Genomic DNA, 27704 nt, shown 5'->3' with positions numbered 1-27704 from the left:
TCCCAAACTACTACCGAGTCACACGAAGTGCAACATGAGGCTGAACATGCAGGTGTCTTCTCCAGAAGATTCACAAAAATATGTTGGAGTGGAAAATGTTTTTAGTCCTTTCAGTCATATACATGACAGATGTAACCAGAGGAGAAGTTGTGGATGGCAACTAAGGAGCTGAAAGAATTTACTTGAGAAAGAGAACTAGTGTTGTGTGGGATAACTCGATTCTCCACATAGAAAAAGTGGTTTATGGTTATCTGGAAGTGGTACTTCAAATTCTCACTGTTAAGACTCACATACATAACTCAAGCAGAAGGTTATACATCAAAATGGAAAGGGGTGATGATGAAATGGGGAGTGGAGCTCGAGAGAAAACAGAAAACATTTTATATGCAAATACTTTAGCAGAAGAGTGACAGCCAAGCAGATTATTATATTCATAAAGTAGCAAAAAGTAATGCAACAACTAATCCAGCACAGGAATGAAAAAGGAGACGTTACCAACAAGGAGAATGGCAAACTATTTTGAAGACTACTGATATTCATATACAGACAGCAAAAACAGTGAACAAGTCAGTGTTATGGAAGGCCTCTGGAATATTACCCATGACTTTGCTAAAGTGACTTTATGACAGTTTTCTGACCTTGAAGGCCTCTGCTGAGGACTCGTGTTTATTCTCACAGGAGTGCTATCTAGTACTCTGATGTGAACCATTATTAACTGGGTACTTCACTACAGAAAAAAAATGAACATTTCAGCCAGCCATTCTATTCAAGAAGGACAGAAGTGAAAGATCCACTGCAGGACAGCAACATTACACTGTGGATGTCATTTTTTCACCACTAACATAAGACCCTACCCCCACCCCCCCTCAATATAATGTGCTGTGCAGAGGGCACAACACTGTCACGTCTGCATATTCACTGCTGTTCAAAGAATCATGCCATCATTCAACAAAAGTCAGGCTCCTGCCAAAATAACCTCAACTCTCAGTCTCCGTGTTGACAGCAGAGTTTCTCCATTCAGTCCACATGCACAACCTCCAGGTTAGCACTGCAATGGATGACAATTCTGGATATATTACAGTGAAATAATCTTGCATTTAGTTTATTTTAAATAATACAAGTGTGATATCCTATCGAAAATTTCACATAAATCATTACTTTGTAAAGCTGACTTCAAAACTTTATAACTATTCATTAAAAGAGCTATTTTAAGAGTCATATTAAAAAAATTACCATGCATGCTGTCACTGGCCAGTGGTGAGTCAAAACAACTTTTGTCCAATCAGAAATCCTGAAAAAAAAAATCTTGGGTCACTGTATGCACCACCAACAAAAACAATAATGTAATAAAATAAGAAAAAAAAAAACAGTAAAAGAATACAAAGCCACAGAAAGATGAATTCATAACATTCCATGAAATACAGACAAGAGACTGCATGACCTGCTAGGACAACAAGAGGAGCAACTGGTTACTGGCAAATGGAAATCCTGTTCAACATGCTGTTTGAACAGTAATTATTAAGTGCTAAACGCGGAGTGACTTGAGAAAATAAGCATTTGTGGGAATCATCCACCAAAGACGACTTCACAGTCTTCCAACAGCTTCGTCCCCTGTCACTGGCTATTTTTATACATGTCTTAATCAAGGAACTAGATTCCATTGCCACTTTCAAGGGGCAATTCTGAAACACTGTCTGGTTAAGGGGTAATCCTGAAACACTGTCTGGTTAACCGAAATACTCAAATTTCTCATAGACTGCAAGTGGAGACTGAGGAGAACAAACCAAGTGATACAGGAGAAGCTTGATAGCAACTCACAACTTTGACCCTCTCTGCTAAACTGCCACACTAGATGATGGTTATAAAACTCTAGAGAGAGAAGACTGTCAGCTTAGTAAATATTAATGCACTGGAGGACGCAGTGCAATAAACTTGAAGACGTTTAGATGTGTATCCAATTCTTTATAATTTAGCTAAACTAATGAAGAAACTCTTTTCTAAGCACAATATATGGCAACCATTGTGTCTAAATGCACTCAGATAACGTCTTTCTACAAAACTCAATATGAATGCGAGCCAATGGTTTTCCGGGAGAAAAGTCATCAGGCTGTGGCAATGATCTTGCAGTACATACAAATAAAGTACAGTTTTGTACCTACCATAAATGTAGATGTTCGAGTGTTCACAATGCTGCAGTCATCACACTTGGGTTATCCTGCCGTCAGGCAGTCCCGCAGTCGGCCAGAGTTCCAAAGTCTTGGTCCGGCGTCGGTTGCTGTCACTTCTTCCCTGACGTCAGTGCACCAGGGGTATATAAGAGGCATCCAACGTCATTTTCTTCAGTTTTTCTTGCCCCAGATGTCAGGTGCCCCCAAGTAGGTAGGCAATACATATTGCTAATAAAATATATAAAAGGAATAAAAGGAATACCTTCAGTTACAAGCAAATACACCACAAAGGTTGTACAGGATAGAAAGGTATAGAAAAGTTCAGCTAGGTCAGAGGGGATGGAGGGAGGGTAACCTGGACTGCAGCAGTGTGAACACTCTAACATCTACATTTATGGTAGGTACAAAACTGTACTATGTTCATCGTGTTACACTGCTGCAGTCATCACACTTGGGTTGAATCCCAAAGATAAGGATGGGCGGTGGAACTAAACAGGGTTTGGAGAAGCTAGTAGGCCCTGCAGAACTGCAGTGGCAAAGCCAGCTCTGGTTTTAGAGTATAGAGATAAGTGATAGTGCTTGGTGAAGGTGTGCACTGAACTCCAAGTTGCAGCCTCCAAAATATCCTTGGTTGGTACCCCTCGGAGAAAGGCTGCTGATGTTGCTGTAGCCCTGGTGGAATGGGGCCTAATGTTACCAGGTACAGGTTTCCCATGGTGTGTGTAGCAGAAACGGATACAATGTCCTATCCATTTTGAAATGGTCTGTTTTGAGATGGCCTTTCCTTGTGATCCTGCAGCATAGGATACAAAGAGCTGGTCAGATTTTCTGAAAGCCTTAGTTTTATCCAAGTAGTAACATAATTGCCTGTGAATGCCCAAGAGTGTAGAAGCCTTTCCCCTTTGTTCTGGGGGTTTGGATAAAAGGTGGGCAAATGAATGGTTTGGTTTAGGGCCACACTGGATACCACCTTTGGCATAAAGGAAGGGTTAGTTCGTAAAGAGACTCTGTCTTGATGAAAAATTATGAAAGGCTCCACTGCCATTAGGCCTGTAGCTCTGAGACACTTCGTGCTGAAGTTATTGCTAGCAGCAGGGCAGTTTTCCATGATAGAAACTGCAGATCAGCTGTAAAAGCTGGTTCAAAGAATGGTAGTGTAAGTTTTTCCAAAACAAAGTTGAGATCCCAAGTTGGTGTTGGTGCTCTCCAAGGCGGTCTTATGTTCTTAGCCCCTCTGAGGTACTGTCTTAGTAATGGATGTGAAAATATAGGAGGATCCATGTTGTATTGAGCTGAAATAGCTGAAGCGTGGATCTTAATAGATGAAAAGGAAAGTCCTTTGTGCAACATCTCAGTTAAATATTGTAGAATCTGAGGAATATTTGGGACAAGGGGATTTTGGCCTTTAGCCTGGTTCCAGGCGCAGAATCTTTTCCATTTGTCTGGATAGGCTTTCCTGGTGCTGGGCCTCCTGGCCTCCAGAATGACATCCATCACAGCTTTAGAGAGAAGTGTTGACTGGTTGTTTAGGTAATTTGCCATGCAGCCAGATTTAAAGTCTTGAGCTGGCTGTGTAGAATCTGATTGTTTTGCTGAGTGAGCAGGTGAGGAATTTGAGGTAAAATCCATGGTGGGCCTTGAGCCATGTTCCTTAGTATTACATACCAGTGTTGGCGTGGCCAGTCTGGGGCAATGAGTATCATTTGTGGCCTCTCTAATCTGGTTTTCAGCAGCACCTTTGCCAGAAGAGGCAGTGGGGGAAAGGCATACGCTGTTAATGTTTTCCAATTGAATGAGAGGGCGTCGACTTTCCAAGCTAGTGTGTGGTATGGCCTTGTGCAAAATTTCCGTAGTTGGTAGTTTTGGGGGGAAGCAAACAGATCTATGTCTGGGCTCCCCCATTTTTGAGTTATCATTGCGAATACTTGTGGATCTAGTTTCCACTCGTGAGGATCTATGATGTTTCTGCTTAGATCGTCTGCCAATGTGTTTTTCTTTCCTGGCAGGAATTGTGGTTGTAGTTGAACTTGGTAGGTCAGTGCTGTGTGCCAGAAGGTCATTGCTTGCCTGCATAGGGGGTAGGAATGTGTGCCCCCTTGCTTGTTTATGTACCACATGACTGTGGTGTTGTCCATCTTTATTAGGAATTGTCCTGGATGTAGGAGATCCTTGAAAGCTGTTAGGGCATTTTGTACAGTTAGCATCTCTTTTTGATTGATATGTAGACGCCTTTGATCTGCAGACCATTTGCCCTGAATACACTGTCCTGCCATGTGCGCTTCCCAGGCATAATCCGATGCATCTGTTGTTATAGTTTGCCTGGCTGTGGGTAAGGTAAAAGGCTGACCCTTGTTGAGGTGACATGCCTGAGCCCACCATAGAAACTCCTGTTGAAGGCAGGGAATGAGTGATATTATTGTTTCCAAGCTGTGGCTGTGTTGAGTCCATACGCTTTTCAGGTACCATTGTAATTTCCTCATATGCAGTTTGGTATATGGAATTAGTAGTATGCAAGATGCCATGAATCCCAAGGCCTGCAGAATTTTTCTTGCAGTGAGTTGGGTCTTTGTTGCCATCATTTTGAAGTATTGAGTCAGTTGTCCTTGCTTGTCTGACGTGAGATAAGCCATCTGGGCCATTGTATTTAAGCTGGCACCCAGGAATATTATGTCTTGTGAGGGCACTAGTTTTGACTTCTTTTCGTTTACTGTGTACCCGAGGAAACTTAATAGGTTTTTGACAAACACCAGATGCTGTAAAAGAATGTCCTTGCTTTCTGCTTGAATAAGGCAGTCGTCCAGGTATGGATATATTTGAATTCCTCTTTGTCTGCAGTATGCAATTACTGGTGCAAGACATTTTGTGAAGACCCTGGGTGCAATAGATAAGCCAAAGGGCAGTGCAGAGAATTGGTAATGGGTTGAACCTGCTATAAATCAGAGGCATCTTCTGCAATTTTGTCTGATAGGGACATGCAGGTATGCCTCCTTGAGGTCCAGCGTTACCAGCCAAGCCTTCTTGCCCAGCATGGGAAGAAGTTCTGTAGTGTTAGCATCTTGAATTTGGGTACTTCCAGATATGTGTTTAGAATTGAGAGGTCCAGAATGGGTCTCCCGGCTTTGTCCTTTCGGGGAACTATTAAGAGTCTTGAGCAAAATCCTTGTCCTTGCTCCTGTAGTGGTACCTTTTGAATAGCTCTCATGTCCATGAGAGCTGTAATTTGTTTTTGATCCTCTGCCCATTGATTTGGTGGCAGGTTTGGCATTCCTTTTATCCATGGTAAAGTGTGAAAGTGGAATCTGTATCCTTGAGATACAATATTTAGGACCCATTTGTCTTTTGTGATGATGTGCCAGTTGTCTGCAAAAAGTGCTAGTTTTCCTCCCAAGGGAGCTGCCAACAGGGATTTGCTTGGCAGTCTGAGGGGTAAGTCATTGTGTTTGTCTTCTGATAGTTTGAGACCAGTCTTCTCCTCCTTTTTGGGTTGTGGCACCCTATTGTCGAGGCTGGTAAGAGTCTTGTGACTGACCTCTGCCCCTTGGCCGTCTGTATTTGCCCCTCTGTGGTCTGTCAGAAGCTAGAAAGGACCAGTTTTTGGTTGGTCAATTTCTGCTGAAACGAGGGGGTTGAATCTGTAAAAAAATCCTTGACCGTCTGCATAGATTTTGCCTTATCCTCCATTTTCTTTAAAAACCTCTTCTGCTTTTACACCAAATAAAACATCCTTCTGTAAAGGTGCATCCAATAACTTTGCTTTAACATGATTAGGTAAAGTTTGTTCTTTTAACCAAGCATGCCTACGTATGACAGACCCTGTCACTGCTGCTCTACAAGAAGCTTCCAATGAATCAAATCCACATTGCAAAGTATGTTTTCCCACTTGTTCAGCTGCATGCAACAAATCTTGCATTTCCTTGTAATCAGGCTGTTCTGTATGTGTGATCATTTTTTGTTTTAATTGAGACATCAGATATTGTTGATATTTCAGCATGTGAAACTGGCAATTTAAGGCCCTCATAGCTAGAGTAGCTGAGGTATATACTTTCTTTCCCCATCTGTCTAGTGCTCTAGAATCCCTTTCAGAGGGTACAGGATTTTTAGCAATAGAGGCCTTAACCCCTTTGGGACCCTGGGAAATGGTTTCTGGGTCAGCAACAGGGCTTTTATATAACTTGTGAGAGTCAGGGACTCTGTAGTATCTGTCTGGTTTGGCTGGTGCAGGAGGTAGTGAATCTGGGTTAAGATTCTGAATAAACATCATCCACAATGTCTAACATGGGTGGAATAGCAAGTGGTCTGTGCTGGGGTAGTAAAAGGAACTCTCAGAGCCTTTTCTTAGAATCAGAGTAATCCTGGCCTTCCCAGTGGAAATGTTCCCTCATGGTATGTAAAGTTTCCCCAAAAGAGTAGTCTTCTGGGTGAGATGCTGAAGAAATAGACTCTTCAGCATCAGAGTCTTCATAAGGGGGAAAAGAGTATTCCTGTTCCTCAGAAGAATATGAGGAAATTGAAACCTGGTCAGAGGAAGCGCAGTCCTCCTCCTGTCTAGGCCTTTTATCAAGAGGGGGATGGGAACCCCTGATTAGGGTAATTAAGTCTTCAGCCATCTTAAGCATCTGTTTCTTAGGCATGGGGCCTTGTACTGGAGACTGATGTACAGTCTTCTTTGCTTTTAAAGGGGTTTTCAGCTTTGCATAGGATTTAATAGTGAGTGTAGTCGGTCTGAAGACACCTTCTGCAACTGAAGGCATTTCAACTGCACCGGAATCTCCTTCAGCCATGGAGTCGGAAGGGCCTAAAGATAAAGGTTGTGGAGGCCTAGCAATCTCCGCTTGTGAATCGGATGCTGCCTGGGGTTCTAAATCAGCGGTCGTCAGGGGCTGCGTAGGTGTCTCACTGAAAACCGGAGAACCGGCGACTGGCCTAGCAGAGGCCTCGGAGTCTGGTTTGGGTCTCGGCTGCCTGTCCTTATCTTTGCGTTTTTTATGCATTCCAGTCATCCGTTGCTCTGACGGCATGGTATAATTAAATTTCCTACCAAAATAATGTTGGGCGAAATCATACCAACGTTTAATAGTTCGTTTGTTAAACCTAGCACAAAACCGAAAACCTGTGATGTCGTGGTCTGGGCCTAGGCAAGGAATACAATAAGAATGAAAGTCCTTATGAGGTATTTGCTTCCCGCAAGAAATGCAATTGTTAACTTTTTCTGACATCGGACTGAGGCAAGAAAAGGTTCCCCAATGGGGTACTTAGCTTTATTGAAGACTTCGGTCTGAAATTCGATTTGAAAATCTCAGGAGTCGGCCGACCGGCACTTGCAAACTGCTTCTGCTTCGGACACCGCGCAGCAAGAAAGACTGAAGAAAATGGTGTTGGATGCCTCTTATATACCCCTGGCGCACTGATGTCAGGGAAGAAGCGACAGCAACCGACGCCGGACCAAGACTTTGGAACTCTGGCCGACTGCGGGACCGCCTGACGGCAGGATAACCCAAGTGTGATGACTGCAGCAGTGTAACAAGATGAACATCAATATAATCACATGAAACCAAAGGGGGTTCAAAAAAGTTTAAAAGCATGTCAGCATTGCACTGATGTCAGAATAATTCAATTCTGCAGGTACTTCATACATAGAAACAATTCAGTTTTGCATGTGCCACCCAAGTTCCACTTGGTACTGAATCTTGTACTTCATAAAACAAAAACTACCATAACGTACAAACACAACAGCAATGATAGTAATTAATATGCATGTTCTGGGCACATCACCATCCATCCAGGAAACACCAGTTAGCCTGGTGACATAGATAAAGTCTAAATTCCGGTCACCTGGATCACATTCAAGCAGCTTGTGTGACTTGACAGAGTTGCAGGGTGGATAGACATGCCCATCTTGACTTGAGGGGTATGTGGGGGTAGCTGGTCATGTGTTGTAGTAATCATTCAGAGGAAGGGGCAGGGCACACAACCAAGGGATGGGTGTGTGGCACAATACACCACCCACTTGTTGCAGCCCTCACTGAGCAAGTGCACGGGAACATTAACCTGCAGAAAACGAAAGCACCAAGGCCCCCAACTGTGATAAGGGTTAAGCATCACTCCTGGCCCAGGAGAGGGGAGTGGTTAGGTTTGGGAAAAATGTCTTCGAGGGATGCCGGGCAAAGGCACAAACAAGCTCATGGTTGCCTGAATAGCAGCAATCTCAGAGGGCTCTTACCCTAGTGAGTCTGGGGATAAACCCTGCCATCAGAGAGCAAACATCCTCCGTTCCAATATAGGGAGAAAACAAGTAGGCCACATCAAACCTAAAACTATTCCTTGAAGTGTACTGCAAGAAATGTAGCAAAGAATAGCATCCTCCAACAATGCTACCACTCAAAATACAGTAACGGGAAACTAAAACATGTTTTATTCCAAAGAGTATAACAGTCCACAGCACACAGGATCCGAGGCCAAATAATCCAACAGCAGGCAATAAAATCAAATTTCTTTTAATTCAAAAAAGCAAGCACAGTAGGTTCTAAATCTAAACAGAAACACAACACAGAGCCAAGCCGCGCTTTCACCCAGTATATTACTAGGCTTTCTCAAAAACACACATTAACATTACAACATTATCCATAACACACTTAACAATTAAATAATAAGCTCACCCAAATGAAGTTAAGTTACATCAAGCTCTGTGTTGTTGTTAAATTATTACGAACTGTTGCTTTGGAATTAAACGACACAGTTTTTATTGATAAAATTTGGACCATGTTTGTTGTCCAGCCAGTTGTGCTCAGTGTTGGTGCTAATCCTGTGTATTTTGAGTTTATTTTGACTAAGCATTTTGGCATTAGATCTACCATGGAAGAACTGGCAGTAGGCTGCTTTAAAACACCTCGAGATGAACACCCGGAACGCTTAGAGATGACCAGCCTTTCCCCCAAACCACGTTCCAAAAACTAGCACCTGCTCACGCAAAGATCTGTAAGCAGGTTAAACAGGAGCAAAATAGACTACTGCTCAAAACAAACTATTGTTCCTGATCAAAACACTGACAGATCTAACGTTTCAAATGCAAATGGCGACGCAACCATGAGGGACCCCAAATCCAGCATATGCTACAAATAAGATTTTTCTGCTGACTTGTTAATGGTTACCATTGATATAAAAGACCAGAAGAGCACAGTTATAATATGTGACTAGTTTAATTTTGTATAGGTTCACTTGTTCTTCTTTCACCTTCTTGTTGTTCTTCTTTCTCTTGTTGTTATTAGGTAGTGTTTGTGACATAGGTCAAGAAAGCTCCCTATTTTTACAATGTCACTGTAAAAGTTTGATTTTTATATATCTTAGTTTCTTAGTTTTGGAATAAAATTTATGTTATTTTTTTTAATTTCCAACTTGTAAATTAAATTAATCATCAAATTTAAAAAAAAATTTAACCCGGATCCTGTGTGCTGTGGACTGTTATATTCTTATTCCAAAGAGAATTTTCAAAGATAACCATGTAGGAGCCGTTTCTGAGAATATCCTTTTACCACTTGGACGTGTCTGGAGAATCAGGCATCTGCACAGAACACTTCATATGACTGACAGGCAAACAGACAAATCATATGTTGCTAAACTACAGAAGCAGATTCTGCATTATGTACCACATTTCAACTCCACTAATGGACCTGCTTGGACAATGAGTTTAAAGAAGCAGCCAGATGACCTAGCAGAATCACAGCTGTTTCATAAACTCAGATACACATCCCTTGCCTAAACCTATCTGCAATCTAGTAATCTAGAACATTCCATATATAAATACATATACGTATATTTCAGACATGCAATAGGTGGACTGGACAATAAATTGGTCATAGGTATGACTGTGTGCAAGTGTGTGGTGTGGAACTACTATAACGCAAGGCTAGCAAACTAACAGCATAAACCTTGGCTCTAGAGGACTCTCAACTGTTGAAGTGACACCTCGACCCCATATGCAAAAATGGAACAAAGGGGAAAAAAGGGGCTATGTATGGAGGGACGGATGGAGATATAGAAAAAAGTTAGGTACACACAGTAACAACAGATCTGTGTTGTCCATCTGTCCAGTTCAACCTGTGGGACTTCGGATCCAGCACCAGACAATTCTAAAGTCTTTAGCCTCCCTTACCCATAATTCCCTGTTCCTTCATCAACTCCCTAGATAGAGTCTGCCCCATGAGAGAAACAAGATGATAAAACATATAAAACTGAAAATATACCTCCTACTGCTTGGAATAAGACAACCAAAGGAATGTAAGACTCCAAAAAGTGGATTAACCAACCTCCAATGTCCAGTCATCACAGAAGGAAAGACTCGCCGTGTCAGTAATAAAGCAGAGGGCAGAAGGGCAGGGAGGTTAAACCACATGGAGACAAATATGAATCTATTGTTGTGGGGAGTACATAACTTTCATATCCAAAGTCTTTCTTATTCAATGTTGTCTGCTCTGTCTGGCTTCAACCTGTGGGACAGAGTACTGAGGATGAACTAAGGAAGGCTATTCCACAACAAAGTGGAACCAAAGGAAGCTCTGGATCTAAATAGAATGCCCACCTTATAATGCAACACAAAGATGTGGTGACTCAGCCAAGTGGCAGCAGCACAAATATCATCCATAAAAAGTCTAGAAAGGAAAGCTGTTGAAGTAGCTACAGCCCTTGCTAAACGACCTTTTGGCTTGTGTAGAGAAGAGTCTTGCCTTACAAGGAATATGCAAACAAAATACAGTCAGACAACCACTTGGGCAAATTCACTGACACAAGACAGCCCAGCATGGATTTTGAAAAGGAGGCAAACTGACTTGATTTCCTGAAAGACGTGGTACGGTCAAGATAGCATATCAACTGCCTATGTACATCCAAACAATATAAAATACATTAACCTTTGTTGGAAAAATACAGGAAGATGAATGGAACTGCTAAGGTTATTCTCAGATGCTGCCTCAGACAGAAAGGAAGGGCTCATAAAAAGAAAAAACATCTTTATGGAAACACCAAATAAGGGGAGGAAGAATCAAGCACGTGGACTCAGAATCCCTTCTTGTGCAGGTAACAGTCACCAAAAAACAAATCCAAAGAGGCTAAAAGGTTCAAACGGAGGACCAGCTAGAACTTGTAGAATGAAGGGCAAATCCCAGGAAGAGCCTGGTTCCCATACTGGGGGACGAAGTAGAAAAGTACTTTTGAGAAAAGCCTTGGAGGTCTTGAGAGAAGTCAAAGGCATACTATCTATACCAATGTTGTTGTGTCTTTCGGCTTTTCCAGGTCAGGGGGTCGCCACTATCTATACCAATGTGAAAGTTAGAAATGGATGTTAACTGTACTTTAATAGTAAAGCTAGAACTTGAACAAAACAACTTGTCACTAAAATCCAAAACTGACTCTGAAGGGGCAAAAAAGGGTATAACCCTCAATCCTCTGCCCACAGAACAAACCTTTTCCACTTACTGGTATACACTTTTCTAGTGGATTCTTTCAGAGAAGAAAACAATACACGAACAATCATCTGCGAAAGCTTGGGACTTCTTTCCAGCAAGGCAAATGAAGGAAGCATGCGGTCATCTTGAGGGACTGAAGAGTGGGGGAATCCAGACTTGCTGGATGAGAAACGAGACCCAGAATGGGATCCAGTACCCATAGGGGTGGCATTTCAGAAGAGGCCCAAGGCCAAAAGGGAGTGATGAGCATCACAGTACTTCTGCAGCAGGCTGTCTTTTGTAGAAACTTCACCATCAAAGGAACTGGGAGATCAGCATAAAGAAGTTTCCGAGATCAAGCAAGCAGCAGAGTGTCCCATGGTGACTAACACCAGAGTGGCAGTGATGGCATATTAGCTGCTGCTCTTGGTGTTGGATGGGGAGATACAGGTCATAACACGGTGTGCCAACGCTGAAAAATCTGAGTTCATCTTACAGATTTAGTAGCCACTCGTGAGGGAAAAGAATGCTCCAGCTGAGGCCATCAGCCAAAATGTTGCAGTTCCCCAGGATGTGCTCTGCCATGAGAAACCACTGAGAAGACATCACCCATTGTCAAACCCTCACTGCCTCCTCAGAGAGAGAGAATAAGAATGTGCTCCTCTTTGTTGAGATAACAGACAACAGATATATTGTCCATCAAAATCCTGAGAGGGGCGTCCTGAAAGGCCTGCAATGCAAGGAGGACTGTTCTCATCTCCAGAATACTGATGTGAATAAGGGCCTCTGTGGTAGACCAGGACCAGTGAATCATCCTCCCTTCAAAATGTCCCCCACCCCAGGGGGGAGGCATCAATGGCGACTGTATCCAATGGAGAAAGAATCACGAACAGTCTTCCCTACTGTTACCAAGAGAGACAACCATGACCAATGGATCTGTTTGTGATACCTTTTATAACCATACGGGAAAATCCAAGAGATGAGTACGGAAGGACCACTGAACAGCCAGAGTCCATTGTAGAGCCCTCATGTGACATCTCACTAAAGGATCCAACCCTATCAACACTGTCATATGACCCAGAAGTTTCATAACAGCATGTGTAGGTGGTTTCAGAGTTGCAATTGCTGACAGGGCCTGAGCCCAAAAGCTAAAAACTCAAAGTCAGGAGCCTGGCGATTTGATAGATTGTCTCTAAATGAAGTCTAACTTTTACAGGCTGAAGGCTCGATTTCGGATAGGTAATGCCTTAGTTGTCATACAGCTGGAGGAAGGAGTCCCAGGCTGAGATCAATGATGCCTTTGTGGGGAGAATGAGGACCCAATTGTCCAGGTAAGGAAGGACCTGAAAACCCTGCAACCGGAGCCAAGCTGCGACCACTGCCATGCACTTGGTAAAACCTGGGGGACTGTGGTGAGGCCAAATGGCAGAGACCTGAGCTTGTAATGGTTGGCTCCCAGCCAGAAGCGAAGAAACCTTCAGGAATGCCAGTCTACCTTGATGTGATGGTAAACATCCTTGAGGTCTACTGAGCACGTCCAATCATCCTTCCTCAAAAACAGTCAAAATGGGCTGCACTGTGACCATCCAGAACTTGGTCTTTTTGACAAACTCATTCAACTTGCTCAAATCCAAAACTAGTCAGAGGTTCTCTTGTTTTCTTTGGAACCATCAGGAATCTGAAATAGACCATACATTCTATCTGGTCAGGTGGGACCTCCTGAATAACTCTATTAATGAGCAGCTTTTGAATCTCTGACATTGTGTAAAGTCTCTGGAGTGGAACATTTGGGAGATGTTTTGGGTGATAGCTTTGAACTTTTAAAAAGGGAATGCAATAAATTCTGGATATGACTTTCAACATTCAAGCATCTGAAATGATTGCCTCACAAGCTATTGTGTGGAGAGCTAGATGGCCCCCAACTGCCTCCCAAGAAGATCAGCCAGGCAACCCTCCAGGATCACTAAAAAGAGCTCACCAGAAAAAGCCCCATGGAAGCCCTGATTCAGTATACTGCCTCTGCCCTAGGAGCATCCTGGGAAGAGAACTATGACTTTCTGAAAAATAGATGTTTACTCCCTTTTTGATTCCTAGAATAGGTCCACTGGGGGAGGGGGGGAAGAAAAACATACTCAGATGGCAGAGAGGGTCTTCCCATCTTGTTCACTTCTTGTCAGAATGCCCTTAACCTTCAACCTGAACAAGGAGGACCCATCAAAAGGGGCACTGACAGACACTTTGAGTCAGTGAAGGTACACAATCGCATCAAGGAGTGGTAGCACAGTGCAATACTTGAGCATGCCATTCCAGATGCTCCAACGGCTGCATTCGACAGCAGTCTCATTGAAACATTGGGGATGGAAACCAAGGTGGACAACAGTCTCCAGCTTTTTCTGGGTAACTGGAGACTGCTATGTTTCAAGTTCTCAACTCTTCAGACACTAGGTCCCACTGTAGCCTTGTCAAGTGAGAGAAGTAAACCACTCTCAAATGTAAAGGTAGATGAAGCACAGGAATGCTTCCCTAACTGATCCAGCACTGAAGACTCCCTGTTCAGGGGGAGAATCGAGATCATCTGAGAAATCCCCTTCTTGGTAGCTGCTGCCATAACAATGGCATCAAAGGCCAGACCCTTATTCCAATGAGGCCTGCCTTTAGAAGTGGGGAGCAAGAACTTTATCCGGCTTTCTAGGAACAGGGTCCACTGTGTCGGGCTCCTTCCATGTCCTCTGGGATACCAGATCTATAAGGGCATATGGCATCCAGAGGGGGAACCACTCAAGGCATGGATGGGCCCATGCCAAAGGCCTCCAGAAATACTGATTTCTCAAAAAAGGGGGCTTTGGTGGTCCAGCCTCTGCACTTACAAAATAGCTCCAATGAATCACCAAAACAACCATCATCATGTGGGGACTTAGGGGAGTTCTCTCTCCTTTCCTCTAGGTCAGTATCCTTGCTGAAAGACTCCTCTGGGGAATCCAAGTGCTTCTTCTTGCACTCAGTGTTGCTCAAAATCTCCCATTCTGACAAATCTGGGGAGGAGGGGGAACAGTCCATTAGACTTGTCATGGGGGACTGGCTGGCAGACTTGAACTGGCTGACACTGACTACTCAGTCTGCTCTGGGACAGCTTAAGGAACAGATGAAAATTGGGAGAGGTTGCTGCCTGGAGAAATCTGATCTTTTTCTCTAGAACAGAACACCCTTTCTACAACATCAAAGGTCAAGGTGGAGGTGGGCCTCTCAGATCAGAGGGTAACGGAACTCGAGGGTACCGAAGACTGGCACAAACGAAGCTGTGCCTAGAACAAACATTGAGACTGAACCAAGCTATCCAAAGCTGAAGCTCCAAGAGGAAGCAATAATCACAAAAGCAGGGACCGTCGACCCTGACCCAGGAACTCCAGCTTCAACACCACAGTTCTGAGGTACTGACAGCCCCAAACAAGTTGGGGTCAAGGCTACCAGGGAACAGGATAGAGCCAAAGATGGTCAAATTGTCAGATCCAATCCAGAAGGTAGAAACTCAGACGGTCTCAAAAACTTTGGATCCAAATGGGCAAGAGAAGAAGCCAGAAGGATGGAGCAGAGGGTCCCAGACCAGATCCAAACCAGAGGGGAGAAGGCCCACTTTCATCTGTGCCTGCAAAGAGAGACCTCATTAGCTGCTCCAAATCAGATGTTTTGATACTGCCCATCAACCTCTGACTGGATGGAAGAAGTCACAGAAGATGGCTTAGAGGGTGTATGGGAAGAGGATCCCACATGCTGGATCCGAGCTGGGAGAGGCCCTGAACCAGTGTGGAGATGGGGAAGACTCCAGCAATGGAAGAGGAGTGCTAGGAGAAAAGGGAATACCATCCTACATGAAGATGTCTCTGACCAGAAAGGAGCTCGAATGCCTGGAGCCAGAGAAGCTATCTTGTTTGGTTTGGGCACCAAGGGTGATTAGCTCCAAGACAGTGGAGCCAAAGTCGGCACTAGGCTGCAGGGGAAGCTAAAGTCAGATGACTATCAGATCTGGCAAACCCAAGGGACCAAGTCCAGTGGTGCAGGCCAAAGAAAACCCCTTTTTGTCTGCTTGGAGTCTTGCGGCCTCGATTTCTCAGATCCAGTCTTGGGAGCAGGGGGAGAAGCCGCTCTAGAAGAAGAAAGAGCACAGGAGCCAGAGGGTATAAGACCTTTCAAAACAAGCTTGGCCCTAACTCTCATTGAAAGCTTGACAGATAATGCTCTTACAAATGGAGCTTCCATAACCCAGATGCCCTGGACTCGCACAGTATACACATTCTAGGTGCATGCCCTGGGAGGGCAACTTAAGCCTGCAGGATACACACTTTTTAAAACCTTTATCCATTCTAAAGCCCATCTAAAAATTATAACACAAAAAAAATCAAGAAACACAACAAAAAAAACTAACGACCAATGGATTAAAAAAAAAAAAAAAAAAAAAAGGTCGAGAAGGGCAAAAGATGACAAACTACACTACCTAAAGTACAGTTTTGTACCTACCATAAATGTAGATGTTTGAGTGTTCACACTGCTGCAGTCATCACACTTGGGTTATCCTGCAGTCAGGCGGTCCCGCAGTCGGCCAGAGTTCCAAAGTCTTGGTCCGGCATCGGTTGCTGTCTCTTCTTCCCTGACGTCAGTGTGCCAGGGGTATACAAGAGGCATCCGACGCCATTTTCTTCAGTTTTTCTTGCCCCAGATGTCAGGTGCCCCCAAGTAGGTAGGCAATACATATTGCTATTAAAACATATAAAAGGAATAAAATGAATACCTTCAGTTACAAGCAAATACACCACAAAGGTTGTACAGGATAGAAAAGGTACAGAAAAGTTTAGCTAGGTCAGAGGGGATGGAGGGAGGGTAACCTGGACTGCAGCAGTGTGAACACTCGAATATCTACATTTATGGTAGATACAAAACTGTACTATGTTCATCGTGTTACACTGCTGCAGTCATCACACTTGGGTTGAATCCCAAAGCTAAGGATGGGTGGTGGAACTAAACAGGGTTTGGAAAAGCTAGTAGGCCCTGCAGAACTGCAGTGACAAAGCCAGCTCTGGTTTTAGAGTATAGAAGTAAGTGATAGTGCTTGGTGAATGTGTGCACTACTGAACTCCAAGTTGCAGCCTCCAAAATATCCTTGGTTGGTACCCCTCTGAGGAAGGCTGTTGATGTTGCTGTAGACCTGGTGGAATGGGGCCTAATGTTACCAGGTACAGGTTTCCCATGGTGTGTGTAGCAGAAATGGATACAATGTCGTATCCATTTTGAAATGGTCTGTTTTGAGATGGCCTTTCCTTGTGATCCTGCAGCATAGGATACAAAGAGCTGGTCAGATTTTTTGAAAGCCTTAGTTTTAGCCAAGTAGTAACATAATTGCCTCTGAATGTCCAAAGAGTGTAGGAGCCCTTCCCCTTTGTTCTGGGGGTCTGGATAAAAGGTGGGCAAATGAATGGTTTGGTTTAGGACCACACTGGATACCACCTTTGGCATAAAGGAAGGGTAGTTCGTAAAGCGACTCTGTCTTGATGAAAAATGATGAAAGGCTCCACTGCCATTAGGGCCTGTAGCTCTGAGACTCTTCGTGCTGAAGTTATTGCTAGCAGCAGGGCATTTTTCCATGACAGAAACTGTAGATCAGCTGTAAAAGCTGGTTCAAAGGGCGGTAGTGTAAGTTTTTCCAAAACAAAGTTGAGATCCCAAGTTGGTGTTGGTGTTTTCCGGGGCGGTCTTATGTTCTTAGCCCCTCTGAGGTACTGTCTTAGTAATGGATGTGAAAATATAGGAGGATCCGTGTTGTATTGAGCTGAAATAGCTGAAGCGTGGATCTTAATAGATGAAAAGGAAAGTCCTTTGTGCAACATCTCAGTTAAATATTGTAGAATCTGAGGAATATTTGGGACAAGGGGATTTTGGCCTTTAGCCTGGTTCCAGGCGCAGAATCTTTTCCATTTGTCTGGATAGGCTTTCCTGGTGCTGGGCCTCCTGGCCTCCAGAATGACATCCATCACAGCTTTAGAGAGAAGTGTTGACTGGTTGTTTAGGTAATTTACCATGCAGCCAGATTTAAAGTCTTCAGCTGGCTGTGTAGAATCTGATTGTTTTGCTGAGTGAGCAGGTGCGGAATTTGAGGTAAAATCCATGGTGGGCCTTGAGCCATGTTCCTTAGTATTGGATACCAGTGTTGGCGTGGCCAGTCTGGAGCAGAAGAGGCAATGGAGGAAAGGCATACACTGTCAATGTTTTCCAAATGAATGAGAGGGTGTCCACTTTCCAAGCTAGTGTGTGGTATGTCTTTGTGCAAAATTTCCGTAGTTGGTAATTTTGGGGGGAAGCAAACAGATCTATGTCTGGGCTCCCCCATTTTTGAGTTATCATTCCGAATACTTGTGGATCCAGTTTCCACTAGTGAGGATCTATGATATTTCTGCTTAGATTGTCTGCCAATGTGTTTTTCTTTCCTGGCAGGAATTGTGGTTGTAGTTGAACTTGGTAGGTCAGTGCTGTGTTCCACAAGGTCACTGCTTGCCTGCATAGGGGGTAGGAATGTGTGCCCCCTTGCTTGTTTATGTACCACATCACTGTGGTGTTGTCCGTCTTTATTAGTTGTCCTGGATGTAGGAGGTCCTTGAAAGCTGTTAGGGCATTTTGTACAGCTAGCATCTCTTTTTGATTGAAATGTAGACGCCTTTGATCTGTAGACCATTTGCCCTGAATACACTGTCCTGCCACATGTGCTCCCCCAGGCATAATCCGGTGCATCTGTTGTTATAGTTTGCCTGGCTGTGGGTAAGGTAAAAGGCTGACCCTTGTTGAGGTGACATGCCTGAGCCCACCATAGAAATTCCTGTTGAAGGCAGGGAATTAGTGGTATTATTGTTTCCAAGCTGTGGCTGTGTTGAGTCCATACGCTTTTCAGGTACCATTGTAATTTCTTCATATGCAGTTTGGCATATGGAATTAGTAGTATGCAAGATGCCATGAATCCCAAGGCCTGCAGAATTTTTCTTGCAGGGAGTTGGGTCTTTGTTGCCATCATTTTGAAGTATTGAGTCAGTTGTCCTTGCTTGTCTGGCGTGAGATAAGCCATCTGGGCCATTGTATTTAAGCTGGCACTCAGGAATATTATGTCTTGTGAGGGCACTAGTTTTGACTTCTTTTCGTTTACTGTGTACCCTAGGCAACTTAATAGGTTTTTGACAAATGCCAGATGCTTTAAAAGAATGTCCTTGCTTTCTGCTTGAATAAGGCAGTAGTCCAGGTATGGATATATTTGAATTCCTCTTTGTCTGCAGTATGCAATTACTGGTGCCAGGCATTTTGTGAAGACCCTGGGCACAGTAGATAAGCCAAAGGGCAGTGCAGAGAATTGGTAATGGGTTGAACCTGCTATGAATCAGAGGTATCTTCTGCAATTTTGTCTGATAGGGACATGCAGGTATGCCTCCTTGAGGTCCAACGTTACTAGCCAAGCCTTCTTGCCCAGCATGGGAAGAAGTTGCTGTAGCGTTAGCATATTGAATTTGGGTACTTCCAGATATGTGTTTAGAATTGAGAGGTCCAGAATGGGTCTCCAGGCTTTGTCCTTTCGGGGAACTAGAAAGGGTCTTGAGTAAAATCCTTGTCCTTGCTCCTGTGTAGGAACCTGGTGAATGGCTCTCATGTCCATGAGAGCTGAAATTTGTTTTTGAGCCTCTGCCCATTGATTTGGTGGCAGGTTTGGCATTTCTTTTATCCTTGGTAAAGTATGAAAGTGGAATCTGTATCCTTGAGATACAATATTTAGGACCCATTTTTCTTTTGTGATGATGTGCCAGTTGTCTGCAAAAAGTGCTAGTTTTCCTCCCAAGGGAGCTGCCAACAGGGATTTACTTGGCAGTCAGGGGCAAGTCATTGTGTTTGTCTTCTGATAGTTTGAGACCTGTCTTCTCCTCCTTTTTGGGTTGTGGCACCCCATTGTCGAGGCTGGTAAGAGCCTTGTGACTGACCTCTGCCCCTTGGGTGTCTGTGTTTGCCCCTCTGTGGTCTGGCAGAAGCTGGAAAGGACCAGATTTTGGTTGGCCAATTTCTGCTGAAACGAGGGGGTTGAACCTGTAAAAAATCCTTGACCGTCTGCATAGATTTTGCCTTATCCTCCATTTTCTTTAAAACCTCTTCTGCTTTTACACCAAATAAAACATCCTGCTGTAAAGGTGCATCCAATAACTTTGCTTTAACATGATCAGGTAAAGTTTGTTCTTTTAACCAAGCATGCCTACGTGTGACAGACCCTGTCACTGCTGCTCTACAAGAAGCTTCCAATGAATCAAATCCACATTGCAAAGTATGTTTTCCCACTTGTTCAGCTGCATGCAACAAATCTTGCATTTCCTTGTAATCAGGCTGTTCTGTATGTGTGATCATTTTTTGTTTTAATTGAGGCATCAAATATTGTTGATATTTCAGCATGTGAAACTGGCAATTTAAGGCCCCCATAGCTAGAGTAGCTGAGGTATATACTTTCTTTCCCCATCTGTCTAGTGCTCTAGAATCCCTTTCAGAGGGTACAGGATTTTTAGCAATAGAGGCCTTAACCCCTTTGGGACCCTGGGAAATGGTTTCTGGGTCAGCAACATGGTTTTTATATAGGAATTTGTGTGAGTCAGGGACTCTGTAGTATCTGTCTGGTTTGGCTGGTGCAGGAGGTAGTGAATCTGGGTTAAGGCTAGATTCTGAATAAACATCATCCACAATGTCTAACATGGGTGGAATAGCAAGTGGTCTGTGCTGGGGTAAGTAAAAGGAACTCTCGGAGCCTTTTCTTAGAATCAGAGTAATCCTGGCCTTCCCAGTGGAAATGTTCCCTCATGGTATGTAAAGTTTCCCCAAAAGAGTAGTCTTCTGGGGGAGATGCTGAAGGGATAGACTCTTCAGCATCAGAGTCTTCATAAGGGGGAAAAGAGTATTCCTGTTCCTCAGAAGAATCTGAGGAAACTGACACCTGGTCAGAGGAAGCGTAGTCCTCCTCCTGTCTTGGCCTTTTATCAGGATGGAGATGGGAACCCCTGATTAGGGTAATTAAGTCTTCAGCCATCTTAAGCATCTGTTTCTTAGGCATGGGGCCTTGTATTGGAGACTGCTGTACAGTCTTCTTTGCTTTTAAAGGGGTTTTCAGCTTTGCATAAGATTTAATAGTGAGTGTAGTCGGTCTAAAGACACCTTCTGCAACTGAAGGTGTTTCAACTGCACCGGAATCTCCTTCAGCCATGGAGTCGGAAGGGCCTAAAGATAAAGGTTGTGGAGGCCTAGCAATCTCCGCTTGGGAATCGGATGCCGCCTGGGGTTCTAAATCAGCGGTCGTTAGGAGCTGCGTAGGCGCCTCACTGAAAACCGGAGAACCGGCGACTGGCCTAGCAGAGGCCTCGGAGTCTGGTTTGGGTCTCGGCTGCCTGTCCTTATCTTTGTGTTTTTTATGCATTCTGGTCGTCGGTTGCTCCGACGGCATGGTATAATTAAATTTCCTACCAAAATAATGTCGGGCGAAATCAAACAGACGTTCAACAGTTCGTTTGTTAAACCTAGCACAAAACCGACAACATGTGACGTTGTGGTCTGGGCCTAGGCAAGGAATACAATAAGAATGAAAGTCCTTATGAGGTATTTGCTTCCCACAAGAAATGCAATTGTTAACTTTTTCTGGCATCGGACCGAGGCAAGAAAAGGTTACCCAATGGGGTACTTAGCTTTACTGAAGACTTCGGTCTGAAATTCGATTTGAAAATCTCAGGAGTCGGCCGACCGGCACTTGCGAACTGCTTCTGCTTTCGGGCACTGCGCGGCAAGAAAGACTGAAGAAAATGACGTTGGATGCCTCTTATATACCCCTGGCACACTGACGTCAGGGAAGAGGCGACAGCAACCGACGCCGGAACAAGACTTTGGAACTCTGGCCGACTGCGGGACCGCCTGATGGCAGGATAACCCCAAGTGTGATGACTGCAGCAGTGTAACACGATGAACATCAGTCTAACTACCTAACTCTAGCACGACAACACTAACAACTTAATGGGGGTAAGGGAAGAAAAATTGTTATCAAAAATACTGCTCTAACTCTACAAATAATAAAAAGTCAAACAGAGCCAAAGACCAAGCTGCAGACTAGAATGGTGGCAAACTACATCTGGGGAGTTGGAAGAGGAATGGAGAGTTATGGATGAGGGAGGCACAGACAAATATGCTAAACACATTCAAATTGGCCAGTGTCGAATCTGAAGTCCCACAGTTTGAAGCCAGATGAATCAGACCTAAATCTACCTATATATATATATATATATATATATATATATATATATATATATATATATATATATATATATATATATACACACACACACACACACACACACACACACACACACACACACACACACACACGGATTTATATGTACGTATATATAGAAAGCAAGCACACACATGCATGCGCTACATCTATAGATATATAACATCTATATTCTTGTATATCATGCATTTTCCTGGAGTCATGGTGCCATCAACTAACACAGCAGGTCTTTAGAAATTTGTCAGAGAATCAGTCAAGTGATCAACTACTATTGAACATGAGGAAACTTGCTGGAAACGTATGGAAGGTGGACTAGGATCAAGGGCGAATTAAGATTGCCTGACGATGGCAATACCTGCTGTAATCTACCTGCCCACACAACCAAAAGGATGCAAAACTGTCCAGAGCAGACATAAGTTAAAATTTTAATAAAACAATGAAGACCTATGAGCAGGGGTATACTCATTTATCCAGTCTTATTATTACAGGGAAATGTATTTGCATTTTTGTTGATTTTTTTTTTTTGAGTGAAGCTTCTCAGACACTCAGAATGAACTAATAAAGGTTATGGCAGAGTTCATACCGGAAGAAAACTTGATTTCCGCTGCCTCCATACTTAAGAATACCTTTTCAAAACAAGAGGTGAAAGTTTGCTGCATAGCACACACAAATAGTTCTGTGTACTCTGACAAAGTAATTAAATCTAAACTGGTGAAAATGAACGTGGTAGAAATTGCTCTCCTTAATGACTCGTTCTACTGTTACGTAGTATAATAGCAGAAAAGAAATCCTTTTGAATAAAAAAGTATGGCAAAAAACATTAAAATAAGCCATATGGCTATTAAGAAATCAAAACTAATCCAGAATAACTGCAGTCGGGGAAGAAACTAAACAAGTCTGCCTTTTAACAGAGTTTAGCAGTGTCATGGCACAGTGAAGTTGTGCAGTGTTGAATCTGGTAACTTAAGCATATTTTGCCCTAATCTATCTGTATTTATAAGCTTCATAAACTTTTTTTTACTTAACCATACCCCAAAATAAATTGACTGTTTTCCACAGGTGACATGTCAGACACAGGTCCACTGACTAATTGAGACAATGCAAGTCCATAGACTTTAATGGTTGCATTTTCCCTGAGCTGATGTTACTTACATCATCATTCCTTGGTGGCATCAAACTCAGGGAAAACATTTTTTTGCAAGTGCTCTTTTTTTACTTTTGAACTGGAATAAAACATCTGCCATTAGAATGGAAACTGTAAAATCGATTAAACTGGTGCTTTATGCACCAAATACAATTGTGCAAAAGGCAAGCCGTGCAAGCAAGACAAATCACTTTAAGCATATCTGACTTGTTGCCAGGGGTAATTCCATCCAAAATCTGCTGGAAGTGTTTGTTCATGCATTCCTAACACCTGCTAGCTTCATTCCTTATTGTTTAGCCTACTGCAGCAGTCTTAATCGGTATACCCCTCTTGAATTTCAGGTTAAGAAGTCTAGGATTTTCCCTTTTTGTCTACTAGGAATAATCAGTAGGAAAGTTCAATTGTGTCATTGCTTCACTATTCTGCTACATTTTGTAATATTCAAAAATCGCCCTTCAACTTTCATTTCTGTATATTAAGTAGTAGCTTGTTCTTAACATTACTTACGATTTAGATGACACAATCGATGTGTACTGAATCACGAATGGCAGGAAAAGACAGCATAGTCTAGTCGATTTCATGACCACCCAATCTGGAAGAAAAAAAAAGACGTTAGTAAAAAATATGTGTTGCTGTTACAAGAATAAAAGCATTGAATGTCAAACAAAGTGGATACGGAATCCTTGCTCCAGCAAATGTAGTCAAAGTAGTGGTTGACAGAAACCCAAATGAAGTAGATTCCTTTTTTAACGCAAAATTTATTAGTACAGCGTTTTCGCCGTGTACACTGACACAGCTTCCTCAGAATACAAAGCTTAATTAATCTAAGTCAATTTAAATACATATCCAAGAGGAAATGATGTCATGGCATTGAAGGTTGTTGTTAAAAGTGCCTGAGAATTAAATAGTGTGAGCATTTTAATTATTATTAAAACACAAAAATAAAAAATCAATTCAATATTAATATATAATTAAAACCTACTATAAAATATTTATGTTTAAGCAATGTTGGCACTGGCCAAAAAATATAAAAATACAATAAGTATTAAATAATTCTAAATTATAAAGCCAAAACTTATGGAACTTTTGGTACTTGAGGGAGGAGATTACCACTATGTGATGACACAAGTAACCATACTAAACAGTTTAACAAGTTAATAATAGTCCCACCAAATGAGAAAGCAAAAAAACATGATATACTCATCTAAAATAACTTCTCAGTTTTAAAACTGAGGAAATACTGCAATTCTCATTTAGGGCCGGGAAGTTAAATGCGTCAGTTCTCAATTGCCACTCAAGTTCACAGAGTTCTAAGAGTAATGGAATAGGTCCCCCCCTGATGTTTCCCTGTATTTGGTCTATTGCCATAAAAGAAAAACTGTGCCCAGGATGCTTAATAACATGCACGGCAAGTGCATTGTTTTCATTCTCCGTCCTGATCGCGTAGAGGTGTTCATACATGCGACCACGGAGTCTACGATCGGTTTTGCCGATGTAGAAAGATGGGCAACAGTCACAAAATGCCACATAGACAATTGATTTGCTTTCACAGTTGAGGGGGACTCTAATCAAGTATTTTTTATTCCTTATTGAAAAAGTTTGTCCTGATCTAACTTTGTGGCATCTATTACAGAGGCCACATGGGAACATACCTGTTTTCCTATTAGAAAAAGTTTTAAGAACATTCCTCTGTGATAACTCCTTCAAATTACTGTTCCTTTTGAACACAAACCTAGGGGTCACACCAAATTTATCAATAAGTAAGGTTTTGTTTGTAATAAAATCCCAATTCTTGCGTATTATAGACATTATGGCTTTAGAGTGGAAACTGTAAGTCATAATGTAGCTCAAAGATGGATCAAATTGGGTAGATTGAAAAAGTGAGTTGACCTCTATGTGGTCTATGCAAGTAACGTCATTCAAAGAACTTGATGGTTGGAGATTTGACGTTACTGAATTATCCTTACTTAGGATAGCTTTAAAGAACCCATTAATTCTTTTTGTGTATACTTCCGAGATGAGTTCATGAATAAGGTGAATTGGGTAGCCCCTATTTTTAAATAATTCAAGAAGGAAATCACATTCTTTCTCAAAATCTTCCAACGTACTGCACATCTTAGCCGCCCTCACCAACTGTCCTTTGACAATGGCTTTTTTCTGTTTAAAAGGGTGGTGGCTTGAAAAATGCAAGAAAGAGTTGCAGTACGTTGGTTTTCTAAAGATGTTAGAAGTATACGTCTGAGTTAAAATGTTTTTTGACAATTTAATGTCAGAATAAAAGCATGCCTGTTGGAGCATTTTGACATCTACAACCACTTTCATATCAATCTGCAATCACTTAAGATAGTCAAGACATGACTATTAAACTACCAACTGCATAACATTTGTTGCTGTCTTCCAAGTAGGTGGTAGAAATTTAAGTAATGCCTGTATACCAAAATAAAGTTTCCTCTAATCTTTCTTCAACAAACACAAATGCAAAGGATAAACTGTACAATGTTTGCTAGTATAGTCATACGACTGATAATGTTTTTATTACAGTGTCATCACAATATGACATTACATGGCATATTTTTTTTTATTTTAGTTCCTCTATTATCTGTTTAATAGCAGCCGTCCACATTACTGCTTTGTCAGGATAGTCTAGTAGACTTTTTTCATTGGTTCCGATTTGTTAAAGGGAAGCTCTTAAACAGACATTTACTGTCAGTTCTTGTTTTGGACAGAAACAGGAGCCAAACCAGCCATTTCTGTAAAGACTGTTAGTTGCAAGCAGTCCCACCACTCCATCACCATCTGATAACAGGTGTCAGATTTCCTGTCACTACTGCCCACTCATCATAGCTCAAGAGCTTTCTAAATATGCTCAGCCTGAGATCCTTTATAATACAATGCCTTCAATATCAGCATCATAACAATTTCAAGAGAAACACCAAATATTTTTTCACCCCATAGTATAAATATCACAAATTCCTGAAATTAGACACGCAGTTGAGGCAGGGATGTTTTATCATGTTACAAGCTGACTGATGAACTACCCTCTCCTACAGCTAATAAAGGGATATTATTTAAAGACATCTAGCTTAAAACTGCTCATATTTGGAAAATGCTGACTGAAGAAAAATCTTTTCAAGATCTGCTCACACTAAGAGAAAGCATAAAAAATGAATCAGCAACTGTGTAAAAAGAAGCAACGGGACCAGATTGCTTAATTGCTGATCATAGCAAAGAAAGTACAGTTGTGTAAGAAAGTACAGTTGTGTACACTTTCCATAAATGTAGATGTTAGAGTGTATTCACTGTTGCAGACATTACATTTGGGTAATCTGGCAGGTTGCCCTCAGTCGGCCTGAATAACAAAGCCTTGGGTCCTGCGTCGGTTGCTGTCTCCTCTTCCATGAGGTCAGGTCGTCAGGGGTATAAAACATGCAACCAACGCCATTTTATTCAGTTTTTCTTGCCCCAGATGTCAGGTGCCCCCCAAATGGGGAGCAAAAAAATATATATAAATAAACAGTAAATATATAAATGCATTTCTAGAAACAAACTTTACCTTCAACTAAAAGCAAATACACCACAAAGGCTTTTGAGTGTAGTGAAGGAAAGAAGAGGTATAGAATGGGGGATGGTGGTTGGGTAACCCGGACTGCAACAGTGAATACACTCTAACATCTACATTTATGGTAAGTGTACACAACTGTACTATGTTCTTCGTGTTTCACTGTTGCAGTCATTACATTTGGGTAGAATCCCAAAGCTATGGATGGGGAGGATGGAATTAAACCGCATTAGGAGCAGCTATAAGGCCCTGCAGGACTGCAGTGGCAAAGCCTGCCCTGTATTTGGAGAAGAGAGGCAAATGATCATGCTTTGTAAAGGTATGAACAAAGCTCCAAGTAGCAGCGTCTAGAATATCTTTGGTTGGGACCCCTCTGAGAAAAGCTGCTGAAGTAGTGGCAGCCCTGGTGGAATGTGATCTGATCCCCTTGGGCACAGGCTTACCATGGTGCAAATAGCAGAAACAAATGCAGTGGCTTATCCATTTAGAAATAGTCTGCTTTGATATAGCCTTCCCCTCTGATCCTGCAGCAAATGCTACCAGTAGTTGCTCAGACCTTCTTAGAGATTTGGCCTGTTCAAGTAAAATCTTAGTTGTCTATGTACATCCAATGAATGCAGAATCAGCTCCCCCTTGTTCTGCAGATTTGGGTAAAATGTTGGCAGGCGAATGGTCTGGTAAAGAGCCACATTGGATACCACCTTAGGCATAAAAGAAGGATTGGTCCTGAGGGATACCCTGTCCAGGTAAAATATAAAGAAAGGCTCCACTGCCATGAGGGCCTGTAGTTCTGCAACCCTTCTTGCTGAAGTGACTGCCAAAAGAAAAGCTGTTTTCCAAGATTTAAATTTTATATCTGCAGTAGCTGCTGGTTCAAAAGTTGGCAGAGTGAGTTTTTCCAGTACAAAATTGAGGTCCCATGCAGGAGTTGGTGCTCTTCTGGGAGGCCTTACATTTTTGCCCCCTCTAAGACGCTGTTTAAGCAGTGGATGGGAAAAGAGGGGAGGCTCTGTGTTGTAATGAGCCGATATGGCAGACGCATGGATTTGTATTGAAGAAAAAGATG

The 27704-nt window shown here is 42.5% G+C and overlaps 1 protein-coding gene across 2 annotated transcripts in view; it reads right to left on the bottom strand.

Moving 5' to 3' along the window:
• Positions 1–27704, bottom strand: part of RNASET2 (ribonuclease T2) — a 487107-nt gene that overhangs the window by 364708 nt on the left and 94695 nt on the right. The window contains exons 2-3 of one of the 2 annotated variants that reach the window (XM_044069453.1): positions 23587–23671; positions 1234–1291 (exon numbers count right to left, since the gene is read on the bottom strand). In XM_044069453.1, coding sequence (XP_043925388.1) covers positions 1234–1291; positions 23587–23660 — 132 coding nt within the window. In that variant the 5' untranslated portion in view covers positions 23661–23671. Of the gene's footprint in view, positions 1–1233; positions 1292–23586; positions 23672–27704 lie in introns of those variants that run through there. The other variant, XM_044069461.1, reaches the window with a different exon arrangement.

Source organism: Protopterus annectens, chromosome 1.part0 (assembly GCF_019279795.1).
Source record: "Protopterus annectens isolate FY-2018-M chromosome 1.part0, PAN1.0, whole genome shotgun sequence".
NCBI lineage: Eukaryota > Metazoa > Chordata > Ceratodontiformes > Protopteridae > Protopterus > Protopterus annectens.
The sequence above is the reverse complement of the archived record's forward strand: the minus strand, read 5'-3'. Positions and strand labels throughout refer to the sequence as shown.